The 27,529-nt window shown below is 58.1% G+C and overlaps 3 protein-coding genes and 1 pseudogene across 5 annotated transcripts; 3 read left to right on the top strand and 1 right to left on the bottom strand.

Moving 5' to 3' along the window:
• Positions 1 to 262: 262 nt before the first annotated feature.
• LRCH4 (leucine rich repeats and calponin homology domain containing 4) lies at positions 263 to 11,397 on the top strand. 3 transcript variants are annotated; one of them, XM_063089262.1, is made up of 19 exons: positions 263 to 532; positions 3,922 to 4,066; positions 4,228 to 4,354; positions 4,548 to 4,653; positions 6,881 to 7,017; positions 7,148 to 7,260; positions 7,398 to 7,497; positions 7,774 to 7,864; positions 7,955 to 8,031; positions 8,143 to 8,204; positions 8,316 to 8,447; positions 8,577 to 8,645; positions 8,729 to 8,826; positions 8,951 to 9,034; positions 9,259 to 9,344; positions 9,509 to 9,646; positions 9,739 to 9,816; positions 10,110 to 10,299; positions 11,069 to 11,397. In XM_063089262.1, exons 1-19 carry the CDS (start codon positions 313 to 315, stop codon positions 11,287 to 11,289), a joined length of 2,274 nt encoding a protein of 757 aa, XP_062945332.1. In that variant the 5' UTR covers positions 263 to 312; the 3' UTR covers positions 11,290 to 11,397. The 3 variants fall into 3 exon arrangements, with proteins under 3 accessions (XP_062945332.1, XP_062945334.1, XP_062945333.1); XM_063089264.1 differs by lacking the exon at positions 10,110 to 10,299 and having other exon boundaries at positions 11,069 to 11,258; XM_063089263.1 differs by having other exon boundaries at positions 10,110 to 11,156.
• A 129-nt stretch (positions 11,398 to 11,526) lies between these two features.
• On the top strand, positions 11,527 to 13,322 carry LOC134372103 (histone deacetylase complex subunit SAP25-like). Its single transcript, XM_063089266.1, has 6 exons — positions 11,527 to 11,917; positions 12,175 to 12,266; positions 12,359 to 12,465; positions 12,566 to 12,719; positions 12,818 to 12,915; positions 12,996 to 13,322. The coding sequence occupies exons 1-6, from the start codon at positions 11,772 to 11,774 to the stop codon at positions 13,287 to 13,289; spliced, it is 891 nt and encodes a 296-aa protein (XP_062945336.1). The 5' UTR covers positions 11,527 to 11,771; the 3' UTR covers positions 13,290 to 13,322.
• An 829-nt stretch (positions 13,323 to 14,151) lies between these two features.
• LOC134372502 (insulin receptor substrate 1-B-like) lies at positions 14,152 to 15,921 on the bottom strand (annotated as a pseudogene).
• Positions 15,922 to 19,035: 3,114 nt separating this feature from the next.
• LOC134372104 (histone deacetylase complex subunit SAP25-like) lies at positions 19,036 to 20,883 on the top strand. The gene is made up of 6 exons (XM_063089267.1): positions 19,036 to 19,478; positions 19,736 to 19,827; positions 19,920 to 20,026; positions 20,127 to 20,280; positions 20,379 to 20,476; positions 20,557 to 20,883. The coding sequence occupies exons 1-6, from the start codon at positions 19,333 to 19,335 to the stop codon at positions 20,848 to 20,850; spliced, it is 891 nt and encodes a 296-aa protein (XP_062945337.1). The 5' UTR covers positions 19,036 to 19,332; the 3' UTR covers positions 20,851 to 20,883.
• Positions 20,884 to 27,529: the final 6,646 nt, after the last annotated feature.

The following is a 27,529-nucleotide window of genomic DNA, read 5'->3' as shown; positions in this document are numbered from 1 at the left end:
GCTCCATCTCCAGCCCTAAGCATTGTGATTGGATGCAGCTGCGTGGGGCGGGTCGGCCTGAAGCGCCAGCCGTTGGCGAGCGCTCCCTTCTAGCCCCCTCCCTTCTTTCGCCTGGCTACGGCGCCGGAGGCTCCACCTCCCCCGAGGGTTCTGATTAGCCGCTTCTGACGCGTCTTAGGACCACGATTGGTCTGCCGGATCCCTGACCCCGCTGCCTCTCCCTTGAGGTGACTACGGCGGCTCCAAGGAGGGGGAGGGGGAAGGAGGGACGGCCAGTCCCGTCAGTCAGGCAGCGGGAGCCGCCGGGAGCGGATGGCGGCGGCAGTAGCGGCCCCACTCGCCGCCGGAGGTGAGGAAGCGACGGCCACGACTTCCGGGCCAGGGTCTCCGGGTCTGTCCGGGAGCCGCAGTGCGGAGCGGGCCCTGGAGGAGGCCGTGGCCACCGGGACCCTTAACCTGTCTAACCGGCGCTTGAAGCACTTCCCCCGGGGCGCGGCCCGCAGCTACGACCTGTCAGACATCACCCAGGCTGGTGAGTGCGCCCAGGCCCCGGGCCCGTGCGGGACCCTCATTTGCATGGCCCCGCCCCGCCAGGCCGGCGCGCCCCTTCACCTGGCTGTCGGGGTTCTAGCCCCTCCCGATCGGCGTAAGCCTGCGACCACGCGCATCCCCTTTCAGAACCTCTAGACAATGAACGCACTTCTCGTTCGCCAGCGTCTCTGGCGGAGCGTTGCGAGGGACCTCTCCCCAGCTTCTCTTTATTTGCATACCTGCGCACCTGTAGGATGGTCCCGCCCCTCACCTTGTTGGCTCATTTGCATGACCTCGCCACCCTCAGTTCTGATCGTTCCGTAAAGCAGCCCCCACGAGCTTCTCTAACCACTTCTTTCTCTTCCTCTTCATTGTCTCCAACTCCTTCCCCCGCTCCACCGAGATCTGAGCTGTTCCAGGCATCTCCTTCTTATGGATTGCCCCTAACGCTGATGTTTCTGCTTATTTTGCGTAGTCCCGCCCCCTGAGGTCACTGGCCCTCTCCACTCTTTACCCAGCCAGCTAGTTATGGGAAAGAAACGAATCTCCTACCTCCTCTGACTCTTTTCTCCCTGAGCTCTTCCGCCTATTATCCCTGACCCCCTTATCTGAGATTGTGAGTGTGTGAGGTCACTGTGACCTCATAGGGACCCCAGAATTTCCATTTCGGTTTCTGCTTTCCCTCAGGGGAGAGACTTTAGGCGGTTGCTGAATGGCAGGAAATCTTATCTCCTAGCTGGGAGTGGAGTGCTGGCAAGTTAGAAACGATCCTTCCACTCTCCTAGGGGTTGGATGCCCCTAATCATGCTCCCTTTACCCTAGTGTCTGTTGATGGTGGGGGTGAGGGACTCTACTGTGACAGGTGAGTCAGACCTCAGCTGCTCAGGAGGAAGCCTATGACCTTCGGCTGGCAGCTGGGGGGTGGGGATCAGGACCGGGAAGTAGGACTGCATTCCCGAGGCTCCACCCCAGCCTAAGCCGCCTCCTCTCGTCTTCAGCGTGGGGGACGTGGGGCTGGATGAAAGAGTGCATTTCTCCTCAAACAAGTGCCTGCTCACCTGCAGACACTCAGGCTGGCACAGACACATCCTCTCCCTCCTACCATTTTGGGGAGAACCAGTGTAAACATCTCCACTTTTTTTACCCACTATGCAATGAGTGAGTTGGGGGAATGGGTGAGCCCCAGGAACCATTCCTATTCCCTCAGTCTCGTCCTGCCTCCCCACACCCCCAAGCTCCAGATTGACCTCAGCAGCTGTGTGACACTCGCCGTCTGTTCCCTTTCCCCTCCCCCCTTGCTTGTTTTTTGACAAAGACCAAATGTTATTCTTTACTTCCTTAGGGCTCTGTCTCAGTAAGTGGACTCTTAGGGAAAACTACCAAGAACTCCCTGCTCCTCCCAGCTCCTACCCGCTCCCAACCTCCTCCCCCAGCATTCCGGCTCAGGGTGCAGCCAGGGCTCCTGCAAGTTTGCTTGTTGGGGAAGCGGGAAAATCCCAGCTTCCTGAGAACCCCTCTCTGCCCTACTCTCCACACAGGAATCCTCAGTCCTTTCAGGGCCCAGGTTCTAGGCCAGGTAGGGTCCATCTTGCCCAGAACTCTTTCCTCTGTCCCTTCTCCCCATGTAGGGTGCTCATAGCCTGGAGCAGAAAGGGGAAGTGACAAAGAAACAGAGTTGCCCATACTCTGCCCTCCACATCTCCCCACCCTCCAACCCAGACTAAAAGCTTCAGCACTCTGCTACCCCAATATTGTGAACCCTCTTCTGCTTTCTGAGCTCTGAGTGTCTTCCCTGCATGTTTCCTATGGCTCCAGTCCTTGATATCCCTTGAACTCTGTTCCCTGGGGCCTGGTAGTAGGAAGAATCCTGGGGTGGGGGGAAGGGGCCGTGCTAGCAAAGGAGAAGTGTAGCTCCTTCTCTTGCAGACCACATCCTGTGCCCCATGCCCTGCCTCCTCCAGACTGGGCTCCCTTCCGTTCCTCGCTTTTGCCCCCGCAACCCACTTACCCCATCCAAACCCAGTCTCCACCCGCTTCATCCACAGGCACAAAAACACATTTCTGGACACAGTGAAAGCAGCTAGGTGGAGGGCGAGGGTGGGAGGACCAGATGCAGTCCTCCCACCCTCTCCGGAACTGCCTTCTCTGATACCAGGTCTTCTGCCTGTGTGCACCAGGCTTGGGGCAGAGATTGAAAAAGAGTGATTCCTGGGGTATCAGGCTATCATCCACCTGGTAGACACAGGGCCCACCAGGGCCAGAACCTGACAGATTGATTCTGCTTGATTTCCTGTCACAAGACTCTTTTCCTTGGGGGATATACCCCAGCTTCCACTCACCCCTCCCTGAGCTTAGGAAACAAAAACTCAGGCTTCTAGAAGCCTGAGCTGTTAACATCTCCAAACTGGAGGGAACCCCAAGGCCTGCCTCTGGGCGTTGGGATAGCAAGCCAGTGCTTGAGATAAGGGGGTAATGATAAACTCTACCCTCCTCTCCACCCTTTCTACCCCTCATGGTACCCAAGATGCATGCAAAAGCACTGATCTCTTGAAGTTTGGGTCAGTAAGAGAGGAAGTAGAGGAAGGCTGATGGAGCTGGAAGAGGGTGGGAAAGAGGTCAGCCCTGGGGCAGGGGAGCGCAAATGGGAGGGACCTGAGGACTCCAGCTCCCATCTTCAACTTGATCTTCTTGTCTCTCCGTCCTAGTCCTTGAGAATTTGTAATTTCATAGTCCCTTGGACCTGGCTTTCTGGTCTTAGGGGCTGATGAAAAACAGTTGTCCAGTGTTATGGACCTTACTTAATCTCTAGAGCCGGGATATAGTGACCTTTGGTTTCTCTCCTGTGCTGAAAACAGGTTGAGGTTGGGAGGAAGGGCCCTTGAGGAGGGATAGGCTTCCCTAATCATCTTCCCCAGGGATTTTCCATATTCTCTCCTTGAGCCTCCCAACCCATGACCTTACTGTTTTCTCATGAGCACCAGCCCTCTTCTATGATCTTTTGCCTTCCACCTCTCCTGGAATCTCAGAACAATAGGAACCACAAGAGTTACGGAATCTAGCCACCCTTCCAGGGTAGCTGTTCATTTGTGTATGTGAAGATGGTATTCATGGCGTTCTTCCCAGCCCCCCACCCCACCACTACAAGTCTACGCTTCTTCAGCCTAGTGACCTCAAGGCCTTTGCCATCCCTTTGCCATTCTGGTCATGCTTGGAATGTGCTACAGTTTGCAGAAGGCTTTGTTATCTCTCTAGGGAGCCCAGGTTTATAGGCCTGATTCTTTAGCTCTGCTAGGGGTAGGGAGCTGGGCAGCTGGCTCAGGGGAAGATTAAGGTTGTCTTGTCCAGCGTTGGGTCTTTCTACAACTCTCCCTTGACACTTGCTTCCCCTAGACCTGTCCCGGAACCGGTTTCCCGAGGTGCCTGAGGCAGCATGCCATCTGGTGTCCCTTGAGGGCCTAAGCCTCTACCACAACTGCCTAAGATGCCTGAACCCTGCCTTGGGGAATCTCACAGCCCTTACCTACCTCAACCTCAGGTAGGGAAGTCAGGACCAGGGGAGAGTGGGGAGCTTGTCCTTCTCAGCCTCAAGGACCAATGCACAGTACCCTGAGTGACCCTCCGGGTGACCCTGAAAAGAGGGCTAAGCTGGAATGCCACGCCTGGGGAGCGAGCCCACTGCCTTTCTCCCTTCCACAGCCGAAACCAGCTGTCATCACTGCCACCCTACATCTGCCAGCTGCCCCTGCGTGTGCTCATTGTCAGCAACAACAAGCTGGGAACCCTGCCTCCCGACATCAGTGCCTTGGGAAGCCTACGACAGCTTGTGAGGATGGGGAATAGGGCGAGAAGAGGGACTGTCTAGACTGGCACCAGGGACCTTTTGGGGGGGAAGTTGGGGAAAGGCCTGAAGTGCCCTAGGGAAAAGGCCTGGACTAAAGGGAGGTGGCCAGAGGCAGGAGGACAGTTTCTAATGATCCTGTTCTTATGGCACTTCCTTACTGCTTTCCAAATCCCAGGATGTGAGCAGCAATGAGCTGCAGTCCCTTCCTGCAGAGCTGTGTAGCCTCTCTTCCCTGCGGGATCTCAATGTTCGGAGGAACCAGCTCGGCACTCTGCCTGATGGTGAGAAAAGTGAAGAACTGGAGGGGTGTGTGTATATGTGTGCATCTTAGCTCAGCCTGCAATAACAAAAACACCATAGACTGGGTGGCTTGTAAACAACAGGAACTTATTTCTCATAGTTCTGGAGGCTGGAAGTCCAAGATCAGGGTGCTACCATGGTTGAGTGCTGGTGAGGGTCCTCTTCTGGGTTGCAGACTGCCGACTTCTCATTGTATCCTCACGTGGTGGAGAGTAGAGAGAGAGAACTCTCTGGGGTCTATTTTATAACAGCACTAATCTTATAAAAGCGAGGGCTCCACCCTCATAACCTAAATTACCTCCCAAAGCCCTACCTCCTAATACCATCACTTTGGGGATTAGGATTTCAGCATAGAATTTTGGGGGGGGAAACAAGCATTCAGTCCATAACAGTGTATCTACCCTGGAGAAGTCACAGGTAAGGATTCTTCAAAGGAGAATCATGCCTTTGTTGCTCAGGGTTTTGCAGTATATAAAACAAACTGGGAAGGGTTTAATTTGGTATTGAACATAGCAACCCTCTGAGGTTGGCAAGACATGGATTACTAGCTCTATTTACAAATCTGGAAACAGGCACAGAAAGGGGTAGATGAGTACATATACTCTTGTGTGGAATCTTAAGGTTGGAAGGGGCCTTCAAGATCATCCAGCATCACCTCTCACCCCAGTAGGAGCTCTCTAACACCTGGGTCAGGTGATGCCCTGTTCCTCTCCCCAGAGATCCTGGGGCCACATGCAGAGCCCAAGCAGCCCCATTTTAACGAGCTGATTGTGACGCACCAGCATCTGATAGCCTCTGCTCCAAAGCAGGCACACCTTCTTTTATTCAGCCAGCATTGTTTTTGTGTGTGTGTGTTTTCTGTGTTTTAGGTAGGGACCAATAGATGTGGGTGATGGGACTAAGATCTGGGGCCATATTTAGGGTTTAATGCTTAATGGGGAGAGACAAAGGTTCATAGGGAAGTGCTAGGGTGGGATGTTTAAAGAGCCCTTGAACTAGCAGGGAGGCAACACTGGGCTCTGCTTGGGGAGCCTGGGGAAGACTTTACCCCAGAGGCACAGGTGCAGCAGGAGCTGACCTTTGAAGGAGAATTCTCCATGCTTTTGCATCCAACAGAGGAACCCCCATGCATAAAGCATGGAGGCAGGAAGGAGCATGGTCCAGCAAGGATGTGGTTAGAAAGGCAAGCTGGGGCTGGACAGCAAGGGCCATGTGCCATGCTGAAGAATGTGAATTTGGTTTCTGAAAAACAAGAGGGGAGTCAGAGGGTCATGATTTTCTCTGCCTTCCCCCAACCCCTTTCTGCGCCTGCCCTCTTCCTTGCAAGTCAGTAGGGATACAAATGAGCATTTGCTAAGGGCTCTCTCTGAGCCATAAGAAGAGATCCAAGCAAAATGACCTGGGGACACAGAGGAAGGAACAAAGAATCCCATGAACCTGAGGTGTCTGGAAAGATTCATGGAGGAGGTGACACTTGAGCTGAACCTTGAAAGATGCATGGTCGGGAAGGTGGAGTTTTTCCAGCTGAGCAAATGTACTTGGAAAGGCCCAGAAGCTGAGGGACTGGAGGGGTGGGCAGTGAGGTGAGAAAAGTGGGTGGAGCCAGATCATGAAAGCCTTGACCATGTGGGCCAGGGAGCTGTAATTTTTATGTTGTGTCAAGGGCCATCACGAATCCAGACTGTGCCTTTTTGAGAATTAGCCGAAGGGCCCCTCCCTGTGGGCAGGCAGTCTCCATCAGGGTGCAGGACTTGGCTAGTACAGGGCAGATGTACTGCAGCCCCCTGTTGAACAGGTGCTCTTGAGCAGGGCACAACCCACTCGGCCTCAGCAGCCATGGCTGCATGTTATGGGAGGTTTTTGAGCAGTGAGTGTCACAGTTTGGTTGGTGTCTTTTGTTGAGCCCTTGAGAATGAAGGATCAGTTGATGTGTGCAGCGGGCAGGTGAGAAGACGAGGAAGGACATGTATGGGCTGGGCAGGAGCTGAAGTCCAGGTAGGCTTTAGGGGGAGGCTCAGCTCAGAAGGTGGACCAGATCTGAGCAGGAAGAGGAGCACGGAGTTTGTTCTTGGGGAATGACCCGAGCCAGCCAGGGCAAAGGCTGTGATAGACCCGGGCTGACTGGTGGCCGGAGCAGAGAGCATAGATGTGAGCACAAGGCCCCAACCTTGGGCATGCTCCTGACTCTTCCCTCACCCACCCCCCCAGAGCTGGGGGACCTTCCTCTTGTCCGCTTGGATTTCTCCTGTAATCGCGTCTCCCGCATCCCGGTCTCCTTCTGCCGTCTCAGGCACCTGCAGGTCATTCTGTTGGACAGCAACCCCCTGCAAAGCCCCCCTGCCCAGGTGAGGGGTAGACCGGGGGACAGGGATGGGATTGGGCAGGAGTGGGGGTGGGTCTCTTTGGTACTCAACCAGGATCTGGGGAGCCAACCTTTCTCCTCTAACTCCTTGGCATGTGCCTCCTCACAAGCAGATCTGCCTGAAGGGGAAACTTCACATCTTCAAGTACTTGTCAACGGAGGCTGGGCGGCACAGATCTGCACTGGGGGACCTGGCCCCTTCCCACCCCCCGAATTTCAGTCCCTGGTAAGTCCTAGGTGGGAATGAAGGCCCTGGATATTTATTGTCCCTTCATGGCACCAGGGACCCTTTGGTTTCCACTGGGAGGATGAGGATGTTGCTTCCCAACATAGGGCTGACCAGATCTCCCCGGCTGGCCTCAGCCCTGCTGAGGATTTATTTCCAGGACGTCCGTATGATGGCGGGCTGGACTCAGGCTTCCACAGCGTTGACAGTGGCAGCAAGAGGTGGTCTGGAAATGAGGTAAGGGCTTCCTTTCCAAAGGAGATTGGGGGGTGTCAGCCCTGGGAGAGAACCTCTGAGCTGGGGACCTTTTGCCTGGTACCTCCAAATGTCAGAGTGACAGGTGGTGGCTGGAGCTGTCCTCTTCCTTCCCTCTCCCCAGCATCCTGGGGAAGGGCTTACTTAGTGATAGACCCCATTGTAAGTCCCACACAGGAGCCCAGAGGCCCTGAATCCCTCTGGGCCCCCAGCACAGCAGAGAGGCCATTTCCCATCTCTGCCTCTCTGCTTCTACAGTCAACAGATGAATTTTCGGAGCTGTCATTCCGGATTTCAGAGCTGGCCCGGGAACCTCGGGGGCCCAGAGAAAGGAGGGAGGATGGCTCTGGTGAGTAGTGGAGTCGGGCTGGGGAGGTGTGGGGATGGACAAGGGCCTGCAGGCTCCCATCTGCTTGCTGATGCACCCTGGCCTCTCCAGCCGATGGAGACCCTGAGCAGTTCGACTTCATCGACAGCCACTTCCCTGGGGAGGATGAAGAGCAAGGTGCTGCTGAGGTGAGGATCCAACCATGTTCCTCTGCCAGAGAGGGGGAGCTGGAGGGAGGGAGACAGTGTAGGCTTGGTGGAACAGGCCTGCCCTTAGCCTGTCTGCTGTTCTCTCTTCAGGAGCAGCGGCAACCTGAATTAAGCCCTGTGGCAGGGGATGGGGAGAGGGCACCAAGCAGCAGGTATCCCAGAGCCCTTTGAGTCAACACCTCTGCCCCTTACTCCCAGCCCCCGGGAACTCTCTCCTTCTCCTGACCAGGGTCTATCTCTTTTGGGCTGTCCTTGCCCCTCAGGCGGGAGGAGCCGGCCGGGGAGGAACGGCGGCGCCCAGACACCCTGCAGTTGTGGCAGGAGCGAGAGCGGCGGCAGCAGCAGCAGCAGCAGCAGCAGCAGAGTGGGCTGTGGGGGGCCCCCAGGAAGGACAGGTGTGGATACAGCATCAGCTGGGGCTGCTGCTGGACAATGGGCAGAAACAAGTCCCTCCTGAGCTTCTCTGCCCCCAGGGTTGGTGGGCCCCCTTTGGCATGCTGACCCCACCTCTCCTGGTCTTCCAGTTTTCTCAAGTTGGGGATCAGGGCTACTGGAGGAAGTGCTGCTGCCTCGTCCACTCAGGCCACCTACAAGTAGGTGTCCTCCGTGTATAGTCCTCTCCCTATACACCCTTCCCCTGGCCTTCCCCTCTAATTTCGTTTTTGTCTATCCTCAGCGGCACACCTAAGTCCAATGCCACTCAACTAGGAGCTTCAGGAGGTCAGGGAACTGCTGCCCCCACCTCCCAGGAGCCCCTTCCCATAGCTGCACCAGGTGGGATGGGGACTTTGAGAAGAGTATGGGGATCTATGTAGGGAAGGGGGTGGTTGGGACCTGGTGGCCTGAGGGAAGAGTGGGACACTGAGGGGATGTTTCTCTCACCTGCCCTGGCCCCCAGCGACTGCACCTGCTCCTCGGCCACTCGGCTCCATTCAGAGACCAAACAGCTTCCTCTTCCGTTCCTCCTCTCAGAGTGGCTCAGGTGGGTCTCCCCACCCTCCCCAGTACTGACCCAGTGCCAACCAGCACTCATTGATGGGCTTGTGTCACCCTTCTGTCCTGGGAGTTCTCTGGGTCTGCTGACTCTTTGTGCTGAAAATCCCACAAGCAGAGAGGCAGGAGATGTGGGTGCCAGCCCACTGGGATCCAGCTACAAAGTCGACGGTGGGTGGTGGAGAGAGCCCCCATGCCCTCCTTTTCTCCTAGGCCCTTCCTCACCAGACTCTGTCTTGAGACCTCGGCGATTCCCCCAGGTTCCAGATGAGAAGGAATTAATAGCTCAACTGCGCCAGGTGAGCAGAGGCAGGATGTGCATGGGCAGGTGCCTGGAATCAGTGTGGCATCTCCTCAGGTTTCCTCCCTCAGGACCCTCTTTGCCCACCCTGGCACTTCCCCTGAGGACAGAAAGGGGCACACTGAGTTCCCTGTAGAACGTGACCTCACTTCTGCCTTCCAGGTTCTTGAGTCACGGCTGCAGCGGCCCCTCCCAGAGGACCTGGCTGAGGCCCTAGCCAACGGGGTCATCCTCTGTCAGCTGGCCAATCAGCTGCGGCCCCGCTCCGTGCCCTTCATCCATGTGCCCTCACCTGCTGTGGTCAGTTGGGGTCCAGGGAGGAAGTAGGTGATGGGACAGGGGACTCCTATGGCTTCTCCCTTACCTTCTTTTCTTTTCTCACCCACCCCCAGCCAAAACTCAGTGCTCTCAAGTCTAGGAAGAACGTGGAGAGTTTTTTAGAAGCCTGTCGAAAAATGGGGGTTCCTGAGGTATGGGGGCTGGCAGCATCCTGGGCTCAGCTGATCACTTTGTGTTGATGGTGGGGTTCCATTTGCAGGGGGTGTCTGCTCCTCAAGGAAGCACATCAGTGTGCCCCTGCCCTTCATGTCACCCTGCCCTGCATGTCACCCTGCCCTGCACGTCACCCTGCCCTGCACATCTGCATGTTGGTGTGTCTCTGGCCTGGCACATGAGGGCAGGGGGTGGGAAGGATTGTCTTACTGCTGCTGCTTCTAACGTCTGTCCTTTGTCCTTGTCCATCTGCCCTACTCTCCCTTCCCAGGCTGACCTGTGCTCGCCCTCGGATCTCCTCCAGGGCACCGCCCAGGGGCTGCGGACCACACTAGAGGCTGTGAAGCGGGTTGTGGGCAAGGTCCCCCCGCCCCTCTGGCCCCCCCCTGGTCTGGGCGGCTTCATCTTCTTCTACGTGGTCGTCATGCTGCTGCTCTATGTCGTCTACACTCGGCTCCTGGGTACCTAGGACCCGAAGTCACCAATCCCTCCAACTCCTTTCCCTCCTCCTATTTCTATTTATAAGACTCCTGCTCAACCCTGTCCCCCGACCGATGGTGCCTTCAGTCCCTACCAAAGACACTAGTGTACCCACCTTCATAAACACTGACCTCAGAGGCCCCACTCTGCAACCCCCAGACCCTGTGCTGCCAGCTTCTGGCTCCCCCCCCCTTTAGCACCTCACATGTCCCTCACCCTCTCAGTGCTGATGGTGCCTTCATCCTTCTCCTGCCCCTGTCCCGCCCTCTGTTCCCCCAGAGGGGTGGCAGGAGGTTGAATCTTTCCCTTCCTCTTGCACCCTCCCTCACCTGCCCTCCCCCCACTGGCTGCTATGGGGCTAAATTATCTCTATTTTGTAGAGAGAACTCTATATTTGTAGGGGAAGCAGGGGCCCAGGCTGAGTCCCTGTCTCTGTGTATAAACTGTACAGACCATGGCTGCCTCTGTGTGTGTTTGCATCCGCTCCTGCCCTGACCAGGCCCAGCCCTGCCATCTCCAGCATTTACCTCTGGAAATGACAAGCCTATCCTGCCCCCTGTGCCTTGGCCCCCTGTGTCATCTCCCTTCTGTTATTGCTAGCAGCTTCCTTGCCTCTCATTTGTCCCCAAGCATGGGCTGCAGTGTCTACCCAGGATGCTCCTGACCTTTGCCTCTTGCACCCGGCCTCGGGCAGGGAAGCCAAGGGGAGGGGGTGACAAAGGAGAACTTAACCTGGGCCCCTCCCCTCAGGAGTCCCTGTGCCAGCCACACCACATCCTGGAAGAGGAGGGGGCCCCGGGAAGGGGCTTCCCCTACATTGCTGCTGTCGTCCACGCACTGCTGGAACGGCCTTAGGGGTAGAGGTAGGGGCGCAGAGTCTGCCCCGCCCGGGACCCCAGGAACACAGAAGACGCGCCTGGGCTCTGCCCTGTAACAAGGACTTGGTGAGGGTGGCCTCGGCCTGGCCCTGAGCCCCGGCCATCTGCCCCTGCTGCGGCCGGGGGGTCTGGGGGAAGACCTGGCCGGTGGTTGTGTCAAGCGCAATAAAGAGAAGCGGAAGCCCTCTAGGTTGGCCCTCAGGTGTGAGTGTGTCTGTGAGTGAACGCGGGCATTGTGGGGACGTGGGTCGCCTCCTCTGATGTCGCCTCCATGGCGAGTTCCGCGGTGCCCTCCTCTGTCCCGGGTTCGCGTGGTGCCGAGGAACTGAGGGCGGGGCCCGGCGCGTGATCCCCGCCGCCAGGGGGCGCTCGCGGGAGCCTGGCGGGAGCGCGCCCGCCACGTGGCCCAGGAGACGCGCTGGGCGCCGCCCTTGTCGCGAGGCCCTCAGAAGTGGGCCGGCGACCTGGACTCGCTGGAGGCGCAAGGTCGCACCGCAGAGGGAGGCTGAGCCGGGCCGGGTGGGTGGCGGGCGCAGGGGCACAGTGGCGCTGCCCTGCGCTCTCCCAGACGAGACATGTTGCCTTGGCCGCCTCCGAGATGCCGCGCAGGCGAGGAGGAGGCACCCGAGGAACCAGGCCCCTTGGTGGGCAGTGACCAGAGTGAAGCCAGGAGCTCCGGGGAGGAGGCCCTGGGGGATCCAGGAATACTCACGCAGGACAGGTGAGGGGCTCTGCTAGAGCTACGGGTGGTGGGGGGCATCCGATTACGGGGTCCTCCACGCCTTTGCTCGGCGCTTTATGTAAGATAAAGAAAATCTTCACTGTCCACACTGGAGAACGTGTATGATCAGCCTCCCTGCACCAGGCAGTCTTGGCTCTGCCATTGTGCTCAAGGAAGTATTTGGGCAGGGTAGTTGGACGGGAGGAGGTGCATGGGGGAGGCCGTGACTGAAGCCTCTCAGTTCCTCCCCTTCTCAGCCCTCAGGCCCAGTCTCCCAGTACCCAGAGAGAGCTGCTGCTGCCCTGCCACCCCCTAGGCCCAGCTAATGAGCAGTCCCCAGGAGCACCAGGTAGGCACCGGGCCTTGCTGCCTCGAACTATCCCTGAGACCCTCTCTTGCTGACTCTGAGCCTGTTTTAATCTCTTCAAGTATCCCCCCCAGTACCCCTTTCCCCCCAGATGGCCTGGGAGGTAGCCCCCTCAAGGATGACCCTGCTAGCACCCTGGGACCCCAACTACAAGGCTAAAGCAGGACGTCAGGCGGTGTGGGTGAGTTGGGGAGGACCTTATGCCTCTGGCTGAGGTGGGCATGGAGGGGGAGGGGCTGGGAAGGGCTGAGGCTCCAGTGATCTTTCCTGCCCCTCCACAGGGGACCAGCTGCGGGTCAGGTGGCTCCTTCTCAGGCCGGACCTTGTGTCATCCCTCGTTCTGGCCGCTGTATGAGGCAGCCTCACGAAGGGGCCTCAGACCCCTTGCCCCTGCACCAGGGGGTCAGAATGGAGAGCAGGCACCCAGGGATGCAGGTACTTCCGTTGGTCCCCTGAGTCTCTGTAGTCGTGGGAAAACAGTGTGGAGATGTGGGAACCCCCAGACCACCACCTTAGCAGTTTCTCCTCCCCAGGGCTCCCAGTGATGTGCCGTGAGGATGTCTTTCTCTCGGACCCTCTGCTACCCTGTGGGCAGCGTGTTCCCCTGTACCTGTCTGAGGCCCCTCAGCAGGTGAGAGCTCTTCCTCCCTGGCTTCACCCCAGCTTCCATGCAGGGCCTGGGAGGAAACACTTCCCCTTGTCTCTCCGCAGGTGATGGGCTCCCTGAAACTGTTGCTGCCAGCCCCTGTCATGTCCGGTTGTGTCCTTCCCACCTCGTCCCTGGGCTGCTCCACTGCCTGGCTCAGTGGGCCTGAGCTGATTGCACTCACTGGCCTGCTGCAGATGAGCCAGGGGGAGCCGAGACACAGCTCCTCGGAGGCTCCCACGCCCCCTGCTGGCCCCCCAGATCCTGTCTCTGACCACCCAGGCCCCAGCGGTAGTGGGAGATGTGCTCACTGCACTGACCCATCTCTCCCACAAACCCCGGGTGCCCATTGTCCATAGCCCCTCTGGGCCCCCCATGCCCCCAGGCAAGTTCTGTTGACAATAAAAGTTTATTTGCAAAACAGGTTTGCAAAAAAGGCTCCATGTGGCTGGTGGCAGAGTGAGGTATGGAGGCAGAGATGGGCTCTCTTCCTCTACTGCTGCATTGACTGCCCTCCCCTCAAATTCTTGTTACTCATTGGCCACCCCCTGTCTTGGAGCAGGAGAATCCAAGGATCTAAGATGTTTACAGGCTGACGAAGCAGGACACCTTTAATGGGTGGGTGGTACACAGTACAGTGCCAGGGCAGAATGCATAGGAAGCAAGAATTCCACCAGCTCTGGGGGTGGTGGGGGATGGGGGGGAGTATTGTGTGAGCACATGGCTGGCACTGGGAGAGGCCAGTGGGGGCGGAGTGGGGGCAGCACATCACTTTTAGGGGCACTAGTAGTAGGATGCCTGGTTCTCCTATCCCTCTCATGCTGGGGCCCCAGGAGTTCAGCCCTGGGGCCGGGTAGGGATGAGTAGGGCTGGGTGGGGTAGTTCTTTGGCTCAAAGGAGACACAAAGAAGGCACTGCTGGTTTGTGGGGGTGGGGAGGAGGGTCCATATGGGAGTTGCCATTGAGACTGGAGTGATTCTGTATCAACTCTGCAGGAAATCAGATCAGGGCTTCAGCTGAAAGAGCCCAGGAAGTTTGTAGTTTTTGGTATGGGGGGGTTGTTCTAGAATTTTCACTCTGAAAAGAATACACCTTCTTCGGGAAGCTCTTGAAGATTTTGAGGCACCTCTTTTGGAAGGGACAGGGTAGTCAGCGGCCCCAGGCTGCGAATGAACAGCTCAGTGCCTGTGGAGGTCACAGGACCAAGGAAGCGTCTGGGCCTTAGAGCCCCTCTGCCATGGTGGTGGTGGGGTTAGGACGCTGGATATGTGTGTGTGTTGGGGGGGGGTATTCTGTAACGTTAACCTGTTCCCCCACCCGTCCATCCTTCAGCTGGCCTGGGAGGTCCCCTAACTGGCACCTCCCAAAGGTTCTAGAACTCGACGCCTGCATAGTTGTCCTAGTGGTGTGTGCCGGCCCAGGGACATCACCACGTGCCTCCAGAGGAGGGACCAGGTCCAGATCCACGTAGTTGAGGCAGCCGTTGGGGGGCTGCGGCCTGGCAGTGCCTATTCCTATGTAGTCTGGGGCCATGTACTTGATGCATATATACTCCCCCTCCAGCTCAGAGGGCAGCAGCGAGCAGGGCTGAGCCCGTGCCGGTCCCAAGCCGCCCCTGACACCACAATGGGTGGCCCGGAGCCCAAGTCCAGGCTCCCCGGCCCTGGACTTGTAGGAACAGGGCAGGGAGCTCGAGGAAAAGGACCCTGGCAGAAAGCGGTTCATGGGCACGTATTTGGTGCTCCCCCAGTCCTGGAGTCGCTGGCAGGGAGCAGCGCTAGTAGTAGCTGAAGTCCCAGGAGCTCCATTACCACATAAGGGGCCCGCTTCGCTGTCCTCCATGCGCTCGTAGTCACTCCCAGCTCCCACGGTTACATAGTCCTTGCCCCGCTCCAACCCCTTGGGGAACAAGGCTGCCGCCCCCAGCCTCGCCAGGGTCTTGAGCGTTGCTTGTTCGATCCTCTCACCCAAGCACCCCCGACGGCTCAGGCTGCTTGGTTGCACATGGAACCCGGGGTCTCATAAGGTTGGGGTACAGAGGATCTGGAGGCGCTCGTTGCGGGATCCCTGGGCAGTGGGTCAGCCCTGCCACGGACACCACTGCCTCTGAGTTGCATCACAGCGGCCAGGACGATCTCGTGATTTAGGCCACCATGGCATCGGGCGCCTGAAGCCAAAGCTCTCCGGGATCCGTGGGCGCCGATCAGCCGAACTCCAGGAAGAAGAAAGTCTGCGTGGCCTCGGTGGTGCACGCTGAGCATGGGCAGGCGCAGAGTGAGCGGTGGTGATGCCCAGGTATCTCGGGATCCTCTGTCCCCAAGCTTCCACAGCAGACTCAGGGCTCCTGACCCCAGCCACAGGCGGTAGACACCACTGCCCAGGACTCGTATCTGCCCTAGCCCCTTGGGCAGTGGCATTGGGCCAGATGTCCTGGAACAGAGCAAGGACCCAGGTCTCCTTGTGGAAGCTGGAAACTGGAAAGACAATGGGCTGGTCACAGGGGGCTCCTGGGCTCTCTCAAGAGGCAGGAGTCACTGTGCCAGAGAACTGAAGACATGTAAACACAATGTTTGAACTTTCGGTGACCTGGGGGACGGGTAGGCTACAGGTAAACCAACTCCACAGTCCTCCTGGATCCCCTAGCCGCCCGGTGCTGCTGTACCACACCTGCTCTGCCTCGCTGGCCGCTGCCATGCCCAGGCTGCCGTCACATGTGTAGAGGATGATCAGGTGGCACTGGCGCGTGTCCGCTCACTTGCTGATGGTGCATGCGCCAGCCAGGCTTACGCTGCAGAACTTCTAGCTCTCCTGACTCTCGAGAGGTGGCCGGTCGGCGTGCAGCGGGAAGTGCGAGCACTGGGACTTCTGCTTGCACAGGTGGCCGCAGAGCTGCACGTCAGCCAGGCAGGCCCAGGGCAGCAGCGATCCTAGGGGTACCTCGGCAGACTCAGACTCCGGGTTCGCTGTGGGGCCGCTGCCTCCTGGCTTCATTGCGGGCTAAAGGCAGTAATGTGGCCTGAGGAGAGGCTGATTGGGCAAGGTCTTGGTTCCGTGAGCCGCAGGAGGTGGGCTTGAGATGGTGGGCTTAGGGGAGGGGGAGCTGCGACCTGGCAGGCTCCGACTCATCTTGATGCCTAGTGTCTCTCTCAGGCTCCTGATTCGAATTTTGGGGCAAGGGGTCTATGCACAGTGTGTGCCCCAGTGGCTGCCTGGTAGCCTCAGAGGTCAGGCCGTCTAGTCAGGCCATCTAGGAGAGGTGTCCTCCACCACCGGGGACTGAGCCTTTGCAGGGGTGGGGAGTATAAAGGTGTCTCTACCAATCTGCTGACTGTGGCAGGGGCTGCAGGGGACAGCGGCTGAGACAGGCCAGGGCCACTGAGGAAGTGTGAGGTGAGTGAACTGTGTCAGTGTTGATGGCACTGGCAGCAGCAACCTTGGTCCTGGTGATTAGAGATTGGCTGAGCAAGGCCACCCTTACAGCACAGCAGCCCCTCCTGGCTTCTGCCACTCAGCCTCTAGTCATCCACCACCTGTGTACCCTCTTCCCACCCACGAATGTTTTTGTGCTCTTTCTCCCAAGTAATCCTAGGAGCCCTCGCTGTTGACCATTGAGCTGGATTGATTTCTGAGATGGAGGTTCAGTTTCTCTGTGGGTTTGGGGTGATAGGTGTCTTGGGATAAGTAAACTTCTAGACTGGACCCTGTGCACAGACCATACCCACCAGAATCCCAGTCAAGTGGCCACCGAAGGACATCCTGTGGAGGAAGAGGCCATCTCTCAGGGGCACCCCCTCAGCTGCCTCATTGCCCTCAGCCCCTCCTCACCACCCCTGCCCAAAAATGCAACCCGGGGACCAGGTGAAGATTCTGATCTCAGAGGTGGGGACTTCCAGGGGGAGGTAGCTTTCGCCCCTTATATCCTGAGAGGTTTGAGATGGGGTCGGGATTGGGTATTTTTGCACCTGAGTTCTGATTCAAGGACCACCACCAACTCACCTGGGTTGGGGGTGATGGTGCTGGTCTGCAAGATAAACCATCAGTTGACACGTGTTGGGGCCTTGGAGGACCTGGTGATACCACTTTCAAGGGAAGTAAGTTTCCTCAAGGGGCCAACGCAGAGCCCCTGTTAAAGATGGCACCCGGGGAGGTGCTCCCTCAGATAAGGGACAAGATATAACAAGAAAATGGAAGCAAGGGAAACTGGTTCTTTTTCTCAGACTACTCCAAGGGCCAGGGCAGCCTGAGCAGGGGAGAGCAGGGGTTCCTACCCATGCTTCACCAATTCCCAGGGAAGGGGCCTGTTTGTGAGTCAGGATACTAGAGAAGCCAACGTGCCGTGTGCATGGAGCTTGGATTCTCCAACACCTTTTTAAAACTCCTGTTGAGAGTGAGATGCAGGGGACCAACCAGCATCACAAGGATAGGTATCCGGCCAGCAGGCAGGTGGTGCCCAGGGCCTGCTTCAGGTACCTCCTGGCCAGCCAAAGTACTCCCCTCCCCACACCCCACATGCAGGAGAGACACTTGCAGCTCAGGTGGTGCAGTGGGGGCAGCTGCCTGCCCAGTGGTGGGTGTGTGCCAGGGAAAGGCAGGTATGGATGGAACAGGACTATGTTCAAGGCCATAGCCCCCAGTGTGGCCCAGGGCCTTGCTATAGGCACCGTGCGTGAGGTGGCAGGGACACAAAAGATGTATCCATTCTCCTCCCCTTCCCAGTCTTGCCCTACTCTCCCTTCCCAGGCTGACCTGTGCTGGCCCTCGGATCTCCTCCAGGGCACCGCCCAGGGGCTGCAGACCACACTAGAGGCTGTGAAGCGGGTTGGGGGCAAGGCCCCCCACCCCTCTGGCCTCCCCCTGGTCTGGGCGGCTTCATCTTCTTCTACGTGGTCGTCATGCTGCTGCTCTATGTCGTCTACACTCGGCTCCTGGGTACCTAGGACCCGAAGTCACCAATCCCTCCAACTCCTTTCCCTCCTCCTATTTCTATTTATAAGACTCCTGCTCAACCCTGTCCCCCCACCGATGGTGCCTTCAGTCCCTACCAAAGACAGTAGTGTACCCACCTTCATAAACACTGACCTCAGAGGCCCCACTCTGCAACCCCCAGACCCTGTGCTGCCAGCTTCTGGCTCCCCCCCCTTTAGCACCTCACATGTCCCTCACCCTCTCAGTGCTGATGGTGCCTTCATCCTTCTCCTGCCCCTGTCCCGCCCTCTGTTCCCCCAGAGGGGTGGCAGGAGGTTGAATCTTTCCCTTCCTCTTGCACCCTCCCTCACCTGCCCTCCCCCCACTGGCTGCTATGGGGCTAAATTATCTCTATTTTGTAGAGAGAACTCTATATTTGTAGGGGAAGCAGGGGCCCAGGCTGAGTCCCTGTCTCTGTGTATAAACTGTACAGACCATGGCTGCCTCTGTGTGTGTGTTTGCATCCGCTCCTGCCGTGACCAGGGCCAGCCCTGCCATCTCCAGCATTTACCTCTGGAAAGGACAAGCCTATCCTGCCCCCTGTGCCTTGGCCCCCTGTGTCATCTCCCTTCTGTTACTGCTGGCAGCTTCCTTGCCTCTCATTTGTCCCCAAGCATGGGCTGCAGTGTCTACCCAGGATGCTCCTGACCTTTGCCTCTTGCACCCGGCCTCGGGCAGGGAAGCCAAGGGGAGGGGGTGACAAAGGAGAACTTAACCTGGGCCCCTCCCCTCAGGAGTCCCTGTGCCAGCCACACCACATCCTGGAAGAGGAGGGGGCCCCGGGAAGGGGCTTCCCCTACATTGCTGCTGTCGTCCACGCACTGCTGGAACGGCCTTAGGGGTAGAGGTAGGGGCGCAGAGTCTGCCCCGCCCGGGACCCCAGGAACACAGAAGACGCGCCTGGGCTCTGCCCTGTAACAAGGACTTGGTGAGGGTGGCCTCGGCCTGGCCCTGAGCCCCGGCCATCTGCCCCTGCTGCGGCCGGGGGGTCTGGGGGAAGACCTGGCCGGTGGTTGTGTCAAGCGCTATAAAGAGAAGCGGAAGCCCTCTAGGTTGGCCCTCAGGTGTGAGTGTGTCTGTGAGTGAACGTGGGCATTGTGGGGACGTGGGTCGCCTCCTCTGATGTCGCCTCCATGGCGAGTTCCGCGGTGCCCTCCTCTGTCCCGGGTTCGCGTGGTGCCGAGGAACTGAGGGCGGGGCCCGGCGCGTGATCCCCGCCGCCAGGGGGCGCTCGCGGGAGCCTGGCGGGAGCGCGCCCGCCACGTGGCCCAGGAGACGCGCTGGGCGCCGCCCTTGTCGCGAGGCCCTCAGAAGTGGGCCGGCGACCTGGACTCGCTGGAGGCGCAAGGTCGCACCGCAGAGGGAGGCTGAGCCGGGCCGGGTGGGTGGCGGGCGCAGGGGCACAGTGGCGCTGCCCTGCGCTCTCCCAGACGAGACATGTTGCCTTGGCCGCCTCCGAGATGCCGCGCAGGCGAGGAGGAGGCACCCGAGGAACCAGGCCCCTTGGTGGGCAGTGACCAGAGTGAAGCCTGGAGCTCTGGGGAGGAGGCCCTGGGGGATCCAGGAATACTCACGCAGGACAGGTGAGGGGCTCTGCTAGAGCTACGGGTGGTGGGGGGCATCCGATTACGGGGTCCTCCACGCCTTTGCTCGGCGCTTTATGTAAGATAAAGAAAATCTTCACTGTCCACACTGGAGAACGTGTATGATCAGCCTCCCTGCACCAGGCAGTCTTGGCTCTGCCATTGTGCTCAAGGAAGTATTTGGGCAGGGTAGTTGGACGGGAGGAGGTGCATGGGGGAGGCCGTGACTGAAGCCTCTCAGTTCCTCCCCTTCTCAGCCCTCAGGCCCAGTCTCCCAGTACCCAGAGAGAGCTGCTGCTGCCCTGCCACCCCCTAGGCCCAGCTAATGAGCAGTCCCCAGGAGCACCAGGTAGGCACCGGGCCTTGCTGCCTCGAACTATCCCTGAGACCCTCTCTTGCTGACTCTGAGCCTGTTTTAATCTCTTCAAGTATCCCCCCCAGTACCCCTTTCCCCCCAGATGGCCTGGGAGGTAGCCCCCTCAAGGATGACCCTGCTAGCACCCTGGGACCCCAACTACAAGGCTAAAGCAGGACGTCAGGCGGTGTGGGTGAGTTGGGGAGGACCTTATGCCTCTGGCTGAGGTGGGCATGGAGGGGGAGGGGCTGGGAAGGGCTGAGGCTCCAGTGATCTTTCCTGCCCCTCCACAGGGGACCAGCTGCGGGTCAGGTGGCTCCTTCTCAGGCCGGACCTTGTGTCATCCCTCGTTCTGGCCGCTGTATGAGGCAGCCTCACGAAGGGGCCTCAGACCCCTTGCCCCTGCACCAGGGGGTCAGAATGGAGAGCAGGCACCCAGGGATGCAGGTACTTCCGTTGGTCCCCTGAGTCTCTGTAGTCGTGGGAAAACAGTGTGGAGATGTGGGAACCCCCAGACCACCACCTTAGCAGTTTCTCCTCCCCAGGGCTCCCAGTGATGTGCCGTGAGGATGTCTTTCTCTCGGACCCTCTGCTACCCTGTGGGCAGCGTGTTCCCCTGTACCTGTCTGAGGCCCCTCAGCAGGTGAGAGCTCTTCCTCCCTGGCTTCACCCCAGCTTCCATGCAGGGCCTGGGAGGAAACACTTCCCCTTGTCTCTCCGCAGGTGATGGGCTCCCTGAAACTGTTGCTGCCAGCCCCTGTCATGTCCGGTTGTGTCCTTCCCACCTCGTCCCTGGGCTGCTCCACTGCCTGGCTCAGTGGGCCTGAGCTGATTGCACTCACTGGCCTGCTGCAGATGAGCCAGGGGGAGCCGAGACACAGCTCCTCGGAGGCTCCCACGCCCCCTGCTGGCCCCCCAGATCCTGTCTCTGACCACCCAGGCCCCAGCGGTAGTGGGAGATGTGCTCACTGCACTGACCCATCTCTCCCACAAACCCCGGGTGCCCATTGTCCATAGCCCCTCTGGGCCCCCCATGCCCCCAGGCAAGTTCTGTTGACAATAAAAGTTTATTTGCAAAACAGGTTTGCAAAAAAGGCTCCATGTGGCTGGTGGCAGAGTGAGGTATGGAGGCAGAGATGGGCTCTCTTCCTCTACTGCTGCATTGACTGCCCTCCCCTCAAATTCTTGTTACTCATTGGCCACCCCCTGTCTTGGAGCAGGAGAATCCAAGGATCTAAGATGTTTACAGGCTGACGAAGCAGGACACCTTTAATGGGTGGGTGGTACACAGTACAGTGCCAGGGCAGAATGCATAGGAAGCAAGAATTCCACCAGCTCTGGGGGTGGTGGGGGATGGGGGGGAGTATTGTGTGAGCACATGGCTGGCACTGGGAGAGGCCAGTGGGGGCGGAGTGGGGGCAGCACATCACTTTTAGGGGCACTAGTAGTAGGATGCCTGGTTCTCCTATCCCTCTCATGCTGGGGCCCCAGGAGTTCAGCCCTGGGGCCGGGTAGGGATGAGTAGGGCTGGGTGGGGTAGTTCTTTGGCTCAAAGGAGACACAAAGAAGGCACTGCTGGTTTGTGGGGGTGGGGAGGAGGGTCCATATGGGAGTTGCCATTGAGACTGGAGTGATTCTGTATCAACTCTGCAGGAAATCAGATCAGGGCTTCAGCTGAAAGAGCCCAGGAAGTTTGTAGTTTTTGGTATGGGGGGGTTGTTCTAGAATTTTCACTCTGAAAAGAATACACCTTCTTCGGGAAGCTCTTGAAGATTTTGAGGCACCTCTTTTGGAAGGGACAGGGTAGTCAGCGGCCCCAGGCTGCGAATGAACAGCTCAGTGCCTGTGGAGGTCACAGGACCAAGGAAGCGTCTGGGCCTTAGAGCCCCTCTGCCATGGTGGTGGTGGGGTTAGGACGCTGGATATGTGTGTGTGTTGGGGGGGGGTATTCTGTAACGTTAACCTGTTCCCCCACCCGTCCATCCTTCAGCTGGCCTGGGAGGTCCCCTAACTGGCACCTCCCAAAGGTTCTAGAACTCGACGCCTGCATAGTTGTCCTAGTGGTGCATGCCAGCCCAGAGACATCACCACGTGCCTCCAGAGGAGGGACCAGGTCCAGATCCACGTAGTTGAGGCAGCCGTTGGGGGGCTGCGGCCTGGCAGTGCCTATTCCTATGTAGTCTGGGGCCATGTACTTGATGCATATATACTCCCCCTCCAGCTCAGAGGGCAGCAGCGAGCAGGGCTGAGCCCGTGCCGGTCCCAAGCTGCCCCTGACTCCACAATGGGTGGCCCGGAGCCCAAGTCCAGGCTCCCCGGCCCTGGACTTGTAGGAACAGGGCAGGGAGCTCGAGGAAAAGGACCCTGGCAGAAAGCGGTTCATGGGCACGTATTTGGTGCTCCCCCAGTCCTGGAGTCGCTGGCAGGGAGCAGCGCTAGTAGTGGCTGAAGTCCCAGGAGCTCCATTACCACATAAGGGGCCGGCTTTGCTGTCCTCCATGGGCTCGTAGTCACTCCCAGCTCCCACGGTTACATAGTCCTTGCCCCGCTCCAACCCCTTGGGGAACAAGGCTGCCGCCCCCAGCCTCGCCAGGGTCTTGAGCGTTGCTTGTTCGATCCTCTCACCCAAGCACCCCCGACGGCTCAGGCTGCTTGGTTGCACATGGAACCCGGGGTCTCATAAGGTTGGGGTACAGAGGATCTGGAGGCGCTCGTTGCGGGATCCCTGGGCAGTGGGTCAGCCCTGCCACGGACACCACTGCCTCTGAGTTGCATCACAGCGGCCAGGACGATCTCGTGATTTAGGCCACCATGGCATCGGGCGCCTGAAGCCAAAGCTCTCCGGGATCCGTGGGCGCCGATCAGCCGAACTCCAGGAAGAAGAAAGTCTGCGTGGCCTCAGTGGTGCACGCTGAGCATGGGCAGGCGCAGAGTGAGCGGTGGTGATGCCCAGGTATCTTGGGATCCTCTGTCCCCAAGCTTCCACAGCAGACTCAGGGCTCCTGACCCCAGCCACAGGCGGTAGACAGCACTGCCCAGGACTCATATCTGCCCTAGCCCCTTGGGCAGTGGCATTGGGCCAGATGTCCTGGAACAGAGCAAGGACCCAGGTCTCCTTGTGGAAGCTGGGAACTGGAAAGACAATGGGCTGGTCACAGGGGGCTCCTGGGCTCTCTCAAGAGGCAGGAGTCACTGTGCCAGAGAACTGAAGACATGTAAACACAATGTTTGAACTTTCGGTGACCTGGGGGACGGGTAGGCTACAGGTAAACCAACTCCACAGTCCTCCTGGATCCCCTAGCCGCCCGGTGCTGCTGTACCACACCTGCTCTGCCTCGCTGGCCGCTGCCATGCCCAGGCTGCCGTCACATGTGTAGAGGATGATCAGGTGGCACTGGCGCGTGTCCGCTCACTTGCTGATGGTGCATGCGCCAGCCAGGCTTACGCTGCAGAACTTCTAGCTCTCCTGACTCTCGAGAGGTGGCCGGTCGGCGTGCAGCGGGAAGTGCGAGCACTGGGACTTCTGCTTGCACAGGTGGCCGCAGAGCTGCACGTCAGCCAGGCAGGCCCAGGGCAGCAGCGATCCTAGGGGTACCTCGGCAGACTCAGACTCCGGGTTCGCTGTGGGGCCGCTGCCTCCTGGCTTCATTGCGGGCTAAAGGCAGTAATGTGGCCTGAGGAGAGGCTGATTGGGCAAGGTCTTGGTTCCGTGAGCCGCAGGAGGTGGGCTTGAGATGGTGGGCTTAGGGGAGGGGGAGCTGCGACCTGGCAGGCTCCGACTCATCTTGATGCCTAGTGTCTCTCTCAGGCTCCTGATTCGAATTTTGGGGCAAGGGGTCTATGCACAGTGTGTGCCCCAGTGGCTGCCTGGTAGCCTCAGAGGTCAGGCCGTCTAGTCAGGCCATCTAGGAGAGGTGTCCTCCACCACCGGGGACTGAGCCTTTGCAGGGGTGGGGAGTATAAAGGTGTCTCTACCAATCTGCTGACTGTGGCAGGGGCTGCAGGGGACAGCGGCTGAGACAGGCCAGGGCCACTGAGGAAGTGTGAGGTGAGTGAACTGTGTCAGTGTTGATGGCACTGGCAGCAGCAACCTTGGTCCTGGTGATTAGAGATTGGCTGAGCAAGGCCACCCTTACAGCACAGCAGCCCCTCCTGGCTTCTGCCACTCAGCCTCTAGTCATCCACCACCTGTGTACCCTCTTCCCACCCACGAATGTTTTTGTGCTCTTTCTCCCAAGTAATCCTAGGAGCCCTCGCTGTTGACCATTGAGCTGGATTGATTTCTGAGATGGAGGTTCAGTTTCTCTGTGGGTTTGGGGTGATAGGTGTCTTGGGATAAGTAAACTTCTAGACTGGACCCTGTGCACAGACCATACCCACCAGAATCCCAGTCAAGTGGCCACCGAAGGACATCCTGTGGAGGAAGAGGCCATCTCTCAGGGGCACCCCCTCAGCTGCCTCATTGCCCTCAGCCCCTCCTCACCACCCCTGCCCAAAAATGCAACCCGGGGACCAGGTGAAGATTCTGATCTCAGAGGTGGGGACTTCCAGGGGGAGGTAGCTTTCGCCCCTTATATCCTGAGAGGTTTGAGATGGGGTCGGGATTGGGTATTTTTGCACCTGAGTTCTGATTCAAGGACCACCACCAACTCACCTGGGTTGGGGGTGATGGTGCTGGTCTGCAAGATAAACCATCAGTTGACACGTGTTGGGGCCTTGGAGGACCTGGTGATACCACTTTCAAGGGAAGTAAGTTTCCTCAAGGGGCCAACGCAGAGCCCCTGTTAAAGATGGCACCCGGGGAGGTGCTCCCTCAGATAAGGGACAAGATATAACAAGAAAATGGAAGCAAGGGAAACTGGTTCTTTTTCTCAGACTACTCCAAGGGCCAGGGCAGCCTGAGCAGGGGAGAGCAGGGGTTCCTACCCATGCTTCACCAATTCCCAGGGAAGGGGCCTGTTTGTGAGTCAGGATACTAGAGAAGCCAACGTGCCGTGTGCATGGAGCTTGGATTCTCCAACACCTTTTTAAAACTCCTGTTGAGAGTGAGATGCAGGGGACCAACCAGCATCACAAGGATAGGTATCCGGCCAGCAGGCAGGTGGTGCCCAGGGCCTGCTTCAGGTACCTCCTGGCCAGCCAAAGTACTCCCCTCCCCACACCCCACATGCAGGAGAGACACTTGCAGCTCAGGTGGTGCAGTGGGGGCAGCTGCCTGCCCAGTGGTGGGTGTGTGCCAGGGAAAGGCAGGTATGGATGGAACAGGACTATGTTCAAGGCCATAGCCCCCAGTGTGGCCCAGGGCCTTGCTATAGGCACCGTGCGTGAGGTGGCAGGGACACAAAAGATGTATGCATTCTCCTCCCCTTCCCAGTCTTGCTGCTACTTCAAGGAGCAGGACACCCACAGGGCCCATGTCTCTGTGCTCCTCGCCTTGGAGACTTACTCCCCCAGGCTTGATTTGAAGCTTCCCAAGGAGTCTCTTCATACCTCCTTCTTCCTGCTCCCCATCAACCAGGTCACCTTGCAACCCAGTCCTGGTAAAATCACAGCTACTGTCAAAGACCAGCTCCAAACCACCTTGTGTCCATGAGCCCTGAGTGCTGGGTAAAGCTAAAGCAGAAAGCAGAAGGGGGCTCAGTGCCCAGGGTCTGGGCAAGCCACAGGGGGAGGGTGGGCTGGCAATCACTGCTAGATGATTTGGCCTACTGGGTACCAGGAACAGCCTAGAGCCAAACAACTGGCCTACATCAGTTGCCCTAGCAACAGCACTGCCCAGACATTTTTTAGCCTGTAGCTCTGGTAACCAGAGGCAAGAAGTAGCAGAACCTCAGCACTGCTAGCTGAGAGTGCCTCTCCCAACCTGAGGGGTCTACCTTTGTGTCCCCATGGCAGGTGCAGGGCACCATGTTCTAGTTCTAGGGTCCTATGGAAGATTCTCATTATCAGGGGGTGGATCCCACAGGGAGAAGACTGGGCTGTTCCAGTGTGCCAATCCCTCCCCAACCCGATTCTTACTTCTCTGTTTTGGGGGGGGGTGAGGGAATGGAGCCCCTCATGCCCCACAGCTCCCAGGACTGACCCAGCAGGCTCCAATGCGGAGAGAATCCTGGGGACTGGCTTCTGCTTCCTCGCTTGCAGGGACAGCTCGCAGGAGACCCGCTGAATACAGGCCAAACCAGAGGACTGCTGTCTGCAGATCACGGTCACAGCATTGGTCAGGACACACATTGAGGTGAGGTCTTAGCCAGAAGTCTGGTGTGGGCCTGGGTGAGTCACTCCACCTCATGGTGTGTGTGCACAGTGGGTTCAGATTTACCTCCACCAGCAAGGCCATGCAGGGAGGAACCCAGCCTATTTGTTTAGACATCTTCTATAAGACCAGGGATTTTCCCACTCTTTGCCACTTGCCTGCAGACAGGAGACACAGTGGACGGCTGGAGCCTGAGGTGCTGGGGCTGTTCCACACCAAGGAAGGCAGCTGCAGGCCTAGTCTCAGCCTGTACCCAGGGAATTCTTGATTGTCCTGCCCCAGGGTCTGAGGCCAACCAGACATAACTTCTCGACTGCCATCTAGCTGGCTGGAGTCCATGTTGGACAGAGTGACTGGGATGGGAGGGAGGACTGCCAGGAGGTCCTGGGCCCAGGCACCAAGCAGTAAGGAAGTCCCTGGAGACACCACAGGGGTGAGTGAAACATACTGTAAAAGGCTCTTCAGCTCCCAGTCCTTTAAACCTCAGGGTTTTTGGAGTTAGGAAAGGGTGAGGGAAGCCGGGGAAAAATAAAAGGCTCCTTGTCCTACTACACTATAACAGAGCTCAGCTTCCCTCCTCTCCTTGGCTCAAAGCAGAAAGGAAAGAATGGGAAATAGAAATAGGGAAAAGGACAGAGAAATAATCAAGGGTGGCAGAGAAAAATAACAGGAGAAGGGAACATAGAGAACATGAAAAATCTAGGGAACCGAGGACAGTGGTCCACCCTGGAAGACCCCACCAGGAGACAGAAGGAGGGTAGGTACAGGGAGAACTGGAACACAGACATGGACAACATGGGTACTGATTCTTGGAAAGGGGGTAAGGCCAGGTCTGGCTGGGCAAATACCAGCAGACAGGAGATATTTCCAGAAAAATCTGCAAAATAAATAAACTGATAACCCAATTCCCACATCTCTTTGCTGCTCTCTGTGGACAACCCAGAGAGATCCCAAGAACGAACAACTAAATGGCCAGGAGTTCCTGGGCCAATGGTGGAAAGGAAGATGCCTCTCTTGGCCTTGGGCTAAACAGCACGGCTGTGGCCCAGGCCTCTCCTCAGCCAGGTGGTGTTTACCCCATGCAGTTGTCTTGTCACCACACAAACAGCCCAGACACCAGGGCTGTTGACACAACATCCTCAGGTGGAAGCTGTCTGGGAAGGGGCTGTGAATGCACCAGACCCAGGAGTGGTCTGCTCCCATCTCTACTTGGGCACCTACCTCCTTTGCTCGCCACCAGCCCCCATGGGAACTGCCCCCTCGCTACATGTACTGAACTCCAATCCTTCCTATCCACGGTCCTTCCTATCACTAGCACAGGACTCAAGTTGGTTCAGACAGGGACTGGTTCTGTCTGGCAGTGAGTCCTATCCTTGGCCAATGGCAGCATCGTCCTCAACTCAGGCAGTCCAGACCAGCAGAGCCACATCGAGGCTTGTCATG

This window comes from Cynocephalus volans, chromosome 3 (genome assembly GCF_027409185.1).
Source record: "Cynocephalus volans isolate mCynVol1 chromosome 3, mCynVol1.pri, whole genome shotgun sequence".
Taxonomy (NCBI): domain Eukaryota; kingdom Metazoa; phylum Chordata; class Mammalia; order Dermoptera; family Cynocephalidae; genus Cynocephalus; species Cynocephalus volans.
This window is presented reverse-complemented; position numbering and strand designations above follow the sequence as displayed.

Coding starts and splice junctions, on each gene's coding strand:
- LRCH4 (XM_063089262.1), top strand. CDS start 313: ATGGCGGCGGCAGTAGCGGCCCCACTCGCCGCCGGAGGTGAGGAAGCG. Junction 7,865..7,954: donor AAGGAGGGAGGATGGCTCTG/GTGAGTAGTGGA, acceptor TGGCCTCTCCAG/CCGATGGAGACCCTGAGCAG. Junction 8,205..8,315: donor GAGAGGGCACCAAGCAGCAG/GTATCCCAGAGC, acceptor CTTGCCCCTCAG/GCGGGAGGAGCCGGCCGGGG.
- LOC134372103 (XM_063089266.1), top strand. CDS start 11,772: ATGTTGCCTTGGCCGCCTCCGAGATGCCGCGCAGGCGAGGAGGAGGCA. Junction 12,466..12,565: donor CAGGACGTCAGGCGGTGTGG/GTGAGTTGGGGA, acceptor GCCCCTCCACAG/GGGACCAGCTGCGGGTCAGG. Junction 12,720..12,817: donor GCAGGCACCCAGGGATGCAG/GTACTTCCGTTG, acceptor TCTCCTCCCCAG/GGCTCCCAGTGATGTGCCGT.
- LOC134372104 (XM_063089267.1), top strand. CDS start 19,333: ATGTTGCCTTGGCCGCCTCCGAGATGCCGCGCAGGCGAGGAGGAGGCA. Junction 20,281..20,378: donor GCAGGCACCCAGGGATGCAG/GTACTTCCGTTG, acceptor TCTCCTCCCCAG/GGCTCCCAGTGATGTGCCGT. Junction 20,477..20,556: donor TGTCTGAGGCCCCTCAGCAG/GTGAGAGCTCTT, acceptor GTCTCTCCGCAG/GTGATGGGCTCCCTGAAACT.